We start from the raw sequence: 12,184 nt of genomic DNA, 5'->3' as shown, positions 1-12,184 counted from the left end.
CAATTAAAAATTAAACGCTAAGAATTTTTTTATTTGGGGGACATAATATTTCCACAACACTAAATTAAGTTAGAAAACAAAGAGTAGTTTTTGAATACCAATGGCAGTCACCGTGATTGACCCTGAAGAGACCTGAAAGTGAAAAGGACATGGCGAGCCCCATAGGGCCAGGGAGGTGAGGAGAGAGCTCTTCATTTCCAAAGCTTATCATAGTTCTCCAAATCCTATTATGTCCAGATTCATGTACTGAAAATAGCTTAGTAAATTAGATTTGTAGGTTGTGGTCTTCGTTCTCAACTATGTCCCAGTACAAAATTTCTTCCATGTATAACTTTTTATAAATATTTGGAAATAAATGACATATGTCAGGGTGCCTGGGTGGCTCAGTTGGTTGGGTGTCCAACTCTTGATTTTGGCTCAGGTCATGATCTCAGGGTCCTGGGATGGAGCCCCAAGTCAGGCTCTGTGCTCAGCAAGGAGTCCGCTTGTCCCTCTCCCTCCGCTCCTCCCTCTGCTCACTCTCTCTCTCTCTCTCTATATATATAATAAATAAATACATAAATACAATCTTTAAAAAAAAAGAAGTATGTCTTCTAAGTAGAGGACGATTTTCTCACTTGAAATGATGGTTCACCTCTTTTAAATTTCAACTTCATTACAGAAACACAGAATTCAACCCACAACTGAAACTTCGATTAAGACCACTTATTCAATGCCTCCAGCATCCTGAATGGTGCCAAACTAAAATATTTTCTTTTCTTAAAGGAAAGGGGAAAAAAAACTGCTGGTGCAGAAAAGAAGAAAGAACTTGTGGGTAGTGAACATTCATAAAAACAGCCAAGCACAACTAAAAACGTGAAGATTAAATTTAATGTGTAACTTTCCATTTTCCAACTAGAAGCTCTCAATAGTGACCGATAACTAAAACGTCCAGCCTTTTCCAGGGAAAAGCTAGCATACAGAGGCAAAGCAACAGAACACAAGAGGTGATAAGAAAAGCAGACAGGAAGAAGAGAATTATTAGAAACAGCACAAGTAGGGGTGAAATGAACAATTAATTCTAAACGAGGACAGAGAAAAGCCCTAGCATAAGAAAAACTAAAGACAGGACACTGTTTTCTTCTGCTAGGAAAAAAGAAAGCCACTTTTAGCTCAAGAAGCAATCTTAGTACCTCACTCCCAGGTGGGCAATTCTGGGGTTGGGGCGGAGGGTGGTAAAGCTCTAAGCATGCATCATTAGTGCCTAAGTACATGTCATCAGGTGGGAACTACTCTAGAGTTATTCACAGTTACTGGGAAAAGGTGACCTGAAATTTGGTCCCCATTAAGTTAAATAACTGATTTTCACTGTATTAATTTTATTCTACTTTATTCCAGCTTTTACACCAAAAAAGTATTATAGAAATTTAAGCCTCTTAAAGTTCACTTTTAAATTATGGATAAAGCACTTGAATATGAAAATCTAGACTATATAACTTGAGCATTTCAATATGTTGGATTTAAAGGAGTAAAATCTATTTCGTGTCTATTAAATGGTATTTATCTTAAATGTGAATTTATTAAATTCTTAAAACTACCTGATGAAAATGCTTTTGTTGCAATTATGCAAAGGATTATTAGGCCAAAATTCTAAATTCTGTGGGCAACTGCTTTTTTCGATTAGTTTTTATTTATTTATTTATTTATTTGTTTATTTATTTATTATTTTTTTAAGATTTTATTTATTTATTTGACACAGAGAGAGACACAGCGAGAGAGGGAACACAAGCAGGGGGAGTGGGAGAGGCAGAAGCAGGCTTCCCGCTGAGCAGGGAGCCTGATGCGGGGCTCGATCCCAGGACGCTGGGATCATGACCTGAGCCGGAGGCAGACGCTTAACGGCTGAGCCACCCAGGCCCCCTATTTTTTTATTTTTTAAAGATTTTATTTATTTGACAGAGAGAGAGACAGCTAGAGAGGGAACACAAGCAGGGGGAGTGGGAGAGGGAGAAGCAGGCTTCCCGTTGAGCAGGGAGCCCGATGCGGGGCTCGATCCTAGGACCCTGGGATCATGACCTGAGCCGAAGGCAGACGCTGAACGACTGAGCCACCCAGGCGCCCCTCGATTAGTTTTTAAATTGAAGAATACATTCACGTTGTAAAAACAAAACCAAAACAAAACAAAACAAAATTAAACACTTCAAATAGTATAATGAGAAGATCCCTCCCTACCAGAGGCATTCACTGTCAACAGCTGAATAGCAACTCTATGGCAGTCACTGTGCTATAGAGAACCAATGGTCCCAAACTACTTCATTTGTTCAACAGTCTGTCTGTGTTCCACTGATATGGGATACTTAATCATACACAAGTCCTCAAAGAAGTCTGGATTTTCTAATCTTTCCATCGACCTGGTCCTGCCCTCATACTACACTGTTTTAATTACAGTAAGCCTTGACATCTGGCAGGAAAAATTCCTCTGTCTCTTTCATCTTCAAACTATCTTCGCTGTATCCAGTTATCTTTACTCTCCCAAATGAATTTTAGAACCATTTTGTCAAGTTTCCAGAAAAGCCCTCCTGGATATAATGTAATTGCAATTGTGTTAAATTTATAGATTAATTTGAGAGCACTGATGTCTTTGTAATTTTGAGTCTTCCCCTCTATGAGCACAGTCTCTCTTTCCATTTATTCAGGTCTTTTATGTTCTTTAATGAAGCTTTGTATTTTTTCTTCATACAAGTCTTACACATTTCTTGTTGAAGGTTTATTGCGAGGTACTTTATAGTCTTGCTTCTGAGAATAGTATCTTTTTTAAAAAGTTGTATTTTCTATTTATTTCCAGGATAAGGGATACCACTGATTTTTCTGTAGTGATTTTGTATCAAGCACTGGTGTTATATGCAACTGATGAATTATTGAACTCTACATCTGAAACTCATGATGTAATATATGTTGGCTAATTGAATTTAAATTAAAAAAAAAGATTGCTGAACCCTATAAATTGATGGTCAACTCAGTTTCTTGGGTTCTCTATGTAGACTATTGTGATGGTTAACTTTATATGTCAACTTGACTGGGCTAAGGAATGCCCAGATAGCTGGTAAACATTATTTCTAGGTATGTCTAGAAGAGATTAACATTTGAATGAATAGACTAAGTAAAGAGGATTGCCCCCACCAATGCAGGTGGACGTCATACAATCCGTTGAAGGCCTGAACAGAACAAGAAGCGGAAGAAGGGTGAATCTGCTCTCTCTGCTTGAGCTAAGACATGCATCTTCTCCTGACCTAGGGACATTAGTGCTTCTGCTTCTTGGCCTTTCGGACTTGAATAGGGACTGGATAGATATCATCCTCCCCTTCCCTCCCATTTGCAGACCACGGGACTTGGACTGAGTTGACCACTAGCTTTCCTGGTACTTCAGCTTGCAGACCATAGACTATGGGGCTTCTCGGCCTCCATAATCACGAAAGCCAGTTCCTGAATTGAATCTCCTCTTACAGATTGCTCTGTATAGCCTATCGGTTCTATTTCTCTGAAGAGAACCCTGACTAAAACAACCAACAGTCATCCCAGTGGATGATTCATAGTTCATTTTTCAATTAAGTTTAGAACATTTCCAAACCTTTAGAGTCTGGGACACAGGGAAAAACCCTTTCTAATGGCTCACGAAATAATATAAGACTATGGGTCTTCTTATACGATCACAAGGAGGGTTTTCAGACAAAACTGATCCTCATTATGTGTTATGTGCCAGAAGAGGCCTCAATTCTAAATTGAAATTCCTGACATCATTGTTTGTGGTTAAAGGGATCGAATGAGGAAGTATCATTTTTTCCTCAAAGCATAGGATACATTTGTTTTGAATTTTACTTTATTTTTTACGTAGGCTCCATGCTTGGCGCAGAGCCTCACGTGGAGCTTGAACTCTCTCAGATCAAGACCTGAGCTGAGATCAAGAGTCTGATGCTTAACTGACTGAGCTACCCTGGCACCCCTGTTTTGAAATTTTTAACTAAAACAGCATTCAAAAACTACTTCTGACAGACAACCAGATATTATATGCCTCCTGATGGAAGTAAGCATCACCATTTGTGAAGTATTTCTTGTCAAGCAAATTCAAACTTCAATCTGATGAAGTTTTAATACCTACCTACCAATTAACAGGAAATAGAAGGGACAGAGGAATACACAGGATATAATTGGCAAAATCAAAATTGTAGCAAACTCTACAGGGCAAATAATCTGGTATCCTCAAAAAATAAACCCCAAAGAAAAGAAAAAAGAAAGAGGGGGGAATCTGTAAATAAGAAGAAATGTAAAAGATATATTGACTAATTGCAATCTAACTGAATCCAAACTGTTTTTCAAAAATCACTTATGAGATAATTCAGAAAATTTGATAACTGTTTAGATATTTGATGGTATTAATGAACTGTTATTAATATTTTAGGTATGATAATATGTAATTTTTTTTTTTACCAAAGAATTCTTTTATTTTAGAGAATAATTTACAAATGAAATGATATGATATCTGAGACTTGCTTCAAAATAATCCAGCAGGATCTGGGAAACAGCACAGGGAAAATAGCATTCCCCATAAGAGTAAGATAGGTTCATGGGGCTGAATTTACAGGTTTGATATTTTCCATAATAAAAGTTTTAGAGGGAAAAACTATTTCTGAAATTATAGTCTCTACAACTTATAAAAACTTGTGACTTTAATTTTGTTGTTTTAGGACGTAAGGAAAAACAGAAAGGAAAACCAAAATGATATATTAATTATAAATATATTAGGTTTATACATGAAATTACTACAATATTATCGTTTTTAAGTGTTGGTAATTTTTCTCATAAATAAGTTTTCCCCTCATCTCTTTGATAATCACTCTCCCTATTCAGATGTCATTTTAATAATACTCTACAAGCTAGCATCAGAAATAACAGGTTAAAAATATCTATTATAGGGCGCCTGGGTGGCTCAGTTGGTTAAGCGACTGCCTTCGGCTCAGGTCATGATCCTGGAGTCCCTGGATCGAGTCCCGCCTCGGGCTCCCTGCTCGGCAGGGAGTCTGCTTCGTCCTCTGACCCTATCCCCTCTCATGTGTTCTCTCTCTCTCATTCTCTCTCTCTCAAATAAATAAATAAAATCTTTAAAAAAAAATATATCTATTATAAAGGAATCTAAAACATGGGGTGGAGGGAGCTATATGTAAGTACTAATAAATTCAGCATGGTGTTTTAAAAGTCAAAAATAAAACCTGACAAGTCTATGGCTAATAAGGAAATGGGTCATTAAATGTATACACTAAGTAGGATTTTGGAAGGCCACAAAGATTTTGTAACAATATTTTAAAATACTTATAAAATTTGTAATCTTAACACCTAGTACATAGAAAGTACGGGTATAATGTTCATGAAAATGCTATATGGGATAAAGCAGAATATAAACAACTTTTATGCATATTACAGCTACAGCTACATTAAAAACAGATATAAGAACAAATAATAAAAGGAAATATAAAGGAATTTTATGTGAGCATGCTGGAGGAGTGTTTACCCTCTATGAAATATTTTCCATAGTTGCATACTTCTATTTTTGAAAATAAACTTAATATTTCACAAAGTATATAATAAAGGACATCTAAAAATGTTAAAGAAATGTAATCCTTTAACCCCCCAAATCTAAAATATTATCATTTCAACATGTCATCAAGAAAAATTACTGGGATATTTTACAGTCCTTTTTCCTACTAGTTGTTGAAATCCGGTGTGTATTTTCCCTCTGCAGAACATCTCACAGCAGACTCGCCACGTTCCAGGAGCGGCTGCTATACTGGACAGTGCACGTGCAGAGAGCATACACTGTAGCCTTCAGACATTCCTAAGTACTGCATTCCTACCATATGCCAGCATTGCTCTGGGGACTGTCAACAAGACAGAGTATCTGCTCTCAAGGAGGTCATGTTCTAGATGGGGAAGACAGACAGCAATGAGCAAACCAGGAAGATTTCTAACGGTGACTGAATACCTAGATAAAGACGCTAGCTTCGCCCTAATCTTATGTTTCATGGCAATGTATCTCACTATCAGGTTACAGGATTATCACACTCATCTTATAAATATGAAACCCGAGGCCTAAATAATGATGTAACATTTCAAACCTATCACATTTGCAACAGTTAAAGGTGATGACTTTGACATACTATTGGAGGAGGTGATCTCTTAATTACTGCTAATGAGATTGTAATCTGATGTCACCATTTCGAGAACTATTTGACTGTGTCCAGTAAAGGTGAAAATACACACACCCTATGATCTAGCACTTCCACGCTGGGCACACACATACCCTACTTTACCTCTCACTTACTAGCATACACTTAGTGAAACAGGTATAAAAATATTCATTGTGACATTGTTTATTATAATAGCAGAAATACTGAGAAAACAGGTATCCAACAATAGAATGAATTGATAATGTGTGACAATAATATTATGGGAACAGAACAGTTAAATAGTGTTAATAGTTCAAATGAATGAAAGGGAACCATAATGTAAAAATAAAAAGATCTAGAAAAAATGCAGAGTGGAAAAATACATGTTGTAAAATGATAAATCACCTATGATTATATACATTTTAAATAATATACAGACCAACATTATATATCATAAATGTATCTGTACAATAAAAATATTAGGACAGGAAGGCCACACACCAAATTATGACCCTAGTGGCTTTGATGGTGGGAAAGAAGGGGATGGAATTGGGAGGGCAAATAATGGCAACTTAACTTCACAAGAAATGTCTTCTTTCTTTTATTAATAAAAAATCCTAAAGCAAATATGTTAAAATGTCAACATTTGTCCATTCTTGCTAGTGAGCATATTTTCTTTTTTTGTTTTTTAAGATTTTATTTTTAAGTCATCTCTACACCCAGTGTGGGGCTCAACATGCTCTATCTACTGAGCCAGCCAGGCACTGGTGGTGAGCGTATTTTCTTAAAAAATATTAGTTAAAAAATCCTTTTCTGAATAAATCCCTCCCTCCGAAATTGAAAGTAAGTTCTTGCTCAAAGTCCCTAGTTAAATGCTTTCTCCAAAGTCACCAAAATTCCAATCAAATAAGACATGAAAGCAGCACCTCTGCCTTTCATAATCTGTCTATGCTACTATCTACACTCAAGGTTTCATCTTTTTTAAAGATTTTTAAAAAGAAAAATATAAGCTACTTCTGCCCAAGAGGGCATTTTCTCCAACTCACTGTCCTAATTTGGAGTGAAGCAGACATTTAGATTAAGGACACTGATTACTTTTGCTTTTATCCTTATAAACATTCTATCCCTGTAGTTAAAATCTAATCACGTTTAATTTTCCTATTAAGTCCTTAACAGCAGCATGCCGTGCCCATTACTCCTTTAACAGGAAGAAGCTGTCTTCCAGTGTGACAGTGATAATATAAAAGGGAAAGTGGGAGGAAAGAGTTGTTCGCTCAAATATTGTTTCTTATAATTAAGGCTTAGTTCCTTTTTTAAAACAAGCATTACTTTTGAAAAAGATCAATAATGTGGTTGTATGCATACTAATAAAAAATATCCCCCTAGTTACATACATAATTAGTCACATACAATACATAATATTGGGAAGTAAGGAATAAGAAAGGACATCTTTCTTAAAAAAGAAGAAGAAGAATGTAGCAGGAGGGGAAGAATGAAGGGGGGGAAATCGGAGGGGGAGAAGAACCATGAGAGACGATGGACTCTGAAAAACAAACTGAGGGTTCTAGAGGGGAGGGGGGTGGGAGGATGGGTTAGCCTGGTGATGGGTATTGAGGAGGGCACGTTCTGCATGGAGCACTGGGTGTTATGCACAAAAAATGCATCATGGAACACTATATCTAAAACTAATGATGTAATGTATGGGGATTAACATAACAATAAAAAATTAAAAAAAAAGAAAAAAAGAAAGGACATCTTTCTTTTTTTTTTTTTTAAAGATTTTATTTATTCATTTGAGAGAGAGAGAGAGCGCACAAGTGGGGGGTAGGGGCAGAGGGAGAGGGAGAAGCAGACTCCCCGCTGAGCTAGGAGCCAGACATGGGACTCCATCCCAGGACCTGGAGATCATGACCTGAGCCGAAGGCAGACACTTATCCATCTGATCCACCCAGGCACCCCGAAAGGACATCTTTTCTCTTAAAATAGTAAGTGGTCTAAGATTAATCTGCGGGGAATGCTAATTTACTAACATTGGATTTATCAATAATCCATACATACTTTATGTATCTTACTAATAGTACTTTGTATTTATAAGGTGCTTTGTGGTTTTTAAAAAAAATTTTTTTTATCAGTATATCATTTGGTGCTCAAACAATGCATTCACTGAAGCCGCAACCTCTAGCCAGAAAGGTCCTCAGATGGGCTGCCTGAAGAGCTATGCATTGGGTTTAATTAGCAAAATGGTCTGGGTACTGAACTACCACTTACTGCAAGTGTCCTAAGGAATAAGCTCCAAACATTTGCCTTAACTTTTGACAGATAACAACACTATCTATTTGTAAGGTACGATCTAGTATATAACCATGTCACAAATGTTTACTTTCTCATTTATGCGGTATTTTAAAAAAGTATTTTACAGCATATAGTAACATATATATTAAGGGCTTTAGGGTTTTCTCTTCCAGAAATCCTAAAAATCAACATATAAACCCAAGAAGTAAGAAGTGAACGGACAATGCAGAAAACTGCTATTGGAAAATAAAAAAATAGTTTATCTCATAACATTTAAAATAAGCTATTGCATTCTTATGCTTTTTTTCTAAGCATCAGTACAGAAACTTAAAATCTAGAAGAATATTCTCCTGCACATTCTGGTAATCTAGACAGTCTTTTCTTATTTAAATAAAGACCAAATGTTTTCTAAGCATTTAGTTTTACTGACACATTATATCTGGAGTCACTCTATAAGGAAAAATGCCTTTAAAAAAAAAAAAAGTTTTATTTATTTAAGTAATCTCTACATCCAATGTGGGGCTTGAACTCATGACCCGAGATCAACAGTCACATGCCTCTATGACTGAGCCAGCCAGGTGCCCCCCAAAATGCCTTTTTTGCTCAGAAATCTCCATACACCTGTCACAGTATGTTCCAATGAGGTATACAGAACAGGGAGTGGAGTTTACCTGGCAGCCTTGACAATAATTTCCAAGAAGAGAAACGTATTAGAAAAATAAAAAATGGCCCAACTACGGATTGTTAAATAATGTCGAAGGATGACAATTGTATTGTTCCCCAAGTACACTCTGATGTTCAAGAATGTTACGGTGTTCTAAGAGTACCCCAGAGGCTCAGAGGCGTCACACGGGAAAGGCCAGTTACTGCCCTCCACGAAATTTACCTAAAATATGGTCAAAGTACTTCATATATACAGAAACTTATTACAGATTTAGTACTTTTGAACTGTTAAATTTTTCCTTAAGTTGTTTATATTTTCAACTTGGGGTTTCCCTTAGAATTATGTTTCATTTCATTACTACCACCTCCAAATTTGCTTTGGTTTGATCTAAAATGGTCATTCAAGTGGTACTAGTGTTCTAGGATTTATATATATTAGGTATTTTCATAAGCTTCTACTAGCTGTATTATTTATTTTAAAATAGAGAAATTAAAATACATGCAGTATTCTAAGTGGGATCTGATAAATGCTGAGCAGAATGGAATAATTAAGTTTTGACTCTGACATGTATACTCTAGCTTATACTGAAAAAAACTAGCAACAGTACCAACTTGCCCAGCTACACCATAATCACCAGGTAATCATTTCAATTAAATTCTCTAAGAATGAGGGAGTGCTTTATTAAAAAAAAAAAAGTCAGCTGGGGCTAAGAAGAAAACAAATACTTTCTAAATAATATGAATCAAAATTGTACCATATGGCTTAATAGAAAGGTTCTGGATAAATTATGCTTAATTGCAGGAAAAAATACATTCATTAATAGTTATTAAAATCTGCCTATGGATGAAGATAAGGCAACATTAAGCAAAACTACTATTTTTCAGTGAACTTGACAGTGTCCTGAGCACTTTTTCCTTTCTCTCTGGGCACCCACTCCCCACTTTAACCAGTCAATGCTGCTTCGTTTTTCTTGCCAGCCTCCCACATTAAAAGAGAAAGAGATTTGACCTCAGTTATTTATATTATTCACATTTGTATATATATGATTTCCAATGTTGCATTTAAAATCTCTTATTCTAATTGGAAACATCTCATCCTTGTTTAAAGCTTTAAAAATATAACCAAACAACTGGAGAGTTTGAACAAAAACCAATCTCTCTGAGCACAGGAAAAAAAAAAATGGGTAAGGAGTACCATGTTTGTTTAAATTTATTTTAATTTCAATGGTGTTATTCCTACCAGGAAAAATCCAAGATAAGCAATAAACAGTTTATTCTGGAATTGAGAAAACTGGAGGTAGGGGGAAGCTCCCCCAAACCCCAATCAAACCAAAAACAACCCTTTTTTCCCTATGTCCCAGGGTGTACAGATGGCCTACAACAAGACAGGAGGAGACCTACTCAACGTGAGGGTGATAGAGATTTACCCCTGGTTGCTGCCACGGTCATGGCCCACATCGCTTCTCATGAGCTTCTTGCAAACCCTCAAAACGATCCTGTTAACCAGACACCTCTTTCTCTCTGGCCCCTTTCATTTCCCCTCCCTTTCCCATCTGAACACAAGTCCTTCCCTTTTCTTAACACTGGTTAGACAATAAACTCTTTTTATTAAATATCTTTAAAGAACAACTTATCTCTTTACCTGTCCCAAGACTCCTAGGATGTGTGTGTGTGTGTGTGAGTATGTATGTATAAATAAATAACTGGGCATAATGTGTACTATAGTTAGTATTTTAGGATATGATTCTACATCATGATTTAATCTCTGCTAATCTAATATTTTAGAATTCTCGTCACTATTTCTATGTATGATAATAAAGTTTCTATAATCAAACGTATTTCTTGGGGCACCTGGCTGGCTCAGTCGGTTGGGTCATGATCCTGGGGCTCCGGGATCGAGCCCCGCATCAGGCTCCCTGCTCTGCGGGGAGCCTGCTTCTCCCTCTCCCCACCCCTCAGGCTCTTTCTCACTATCTCTCTCTCTCTCAAATGAATAAATTCTTAAAACAAAAACAAAAAAACCCAATTTCTCAGAAGCTTCAATTTTATCAGTAGAAGTATTTTTCTGTATCAAGCTAACCATTCCACATCTTTTATCTACTATTTGGTTGGATCTCTCAATCAGGAGTCTTTAATCTTTTTTTAAATCCTTAATCTATTTTGAGACTAGATCGAAAGCTGTGAAACTTCTCTGCAGAAAACTGCAGACGTACACAATATTTTGCACAGAGATTGGGTTAGAAAACTCTCTGAGGTCAGACTGCAGCTGCACTTGTGCTGAGCATAACGCACAGAGAAGCTGAATCACTGTGTTTGGACCCTGAGGCCAACGGGGCAGTGTGTGTCCACCACACTCAAATAAAAAAATGTTTTAAATTAAAGTAACATCTGATTTTGAGGGGAAAAAAAAAAATTCTCAGGTCCATCCAGGTTAAGAAACCCTACTTAAAGTGAATTTAAAGACCTTGAACTTACTCCTGTTAAAATAATTTTGCGAAAAATGGACATTGCTTCAATTTCTTAGATCCCTTATGATTCCATTCATTTTTTTCATCTATAAACTAAAACTGTTTTCTTTTTATTGGTTAAAAAAGAAAGGGCCAACTATAATAGAATGCCTATATAATTAATGTTTTCTTCCTTGTCTCAGTTCCTTTTGGGTATGATGTGCTAGGAAGATCTACATATATCCAATGCAAATACAATCTACATGCGTCTAAAACTTATAACCAAGAGTCAGTTATTTTGGGTTTGGGCACCAGAATTGAGTTTCATTTATAGATTACAATTTAAAAATTCACTGAAGGCTAGATAAGCTTCGTATATATGAAAATAAAACTGTTCCTGGAGAAATTCTGTCAGGGCCTAGCATACTGCCTTATACACAGTAAGTGCTTAGTAAGTAAAACGGACAGCATACGTGGAATGGATGGAGTCAGTGCGGTCACACATGAACTTCACCATTTAGCAATGTAAGTCACATAGCGGAATCAATTGTAATTTTACAGTTATTGCTTCCATACCAAAAACCC

At 36.4% G+C, this 12,184-nt stretch overlaps 1 protein-coding gene across 5 annotated transcripts in view; it reads right to left on the bottom strand.

Moving 5' to 3' along the window:
* The window catches only part of LPGAT1 (lysophosphatidylglycerol acyltransferase 1), a 103,988-nt gene that overhangs the window by 15,507 nt on the left and 76,297 nt on the right, over window positions 1-12,184 (bottom strand). Inside the window, exon 8 of one of the 5 annotated variants that reach the window (XM_078078152.1) lies at window positions 11-5,951. The exons of the other annotated variants lie outside the window; for them this stretch is intronic. Coding sequence (XP_077934278.1) covers window positions 5,945-5,951 — 7 coding nt within the window. The 3' untranslated portion in view covers window positions 11-5,944. Of the gene's footprint in view, window positions 1-10; window positions 5,952-12,184 lie in introns of those variants that run through there. 5 annotated transcript variants of the gene reach the window in all.

This window comes from Halichoerus grypus, chromosome 7, assembly GCF_964656455.1.
Source record: "Halichoerus grypus chromosome 7, mHalGry1.hap1.1, whole genome shotgun sequence".
Classification (NCBI taxonomy): domain Eukaryota; kingdom Metazoa; phylum Chordata; class Mammalia; order Carnivora; family Phocidae; genus Halichoerus; species Halichoerus grypus.
The sequence above is the reverse complement of the archived record's forward strand: the minus strand, read 5'-3'. Positions and strand labels throughout refer to the sequence as shown.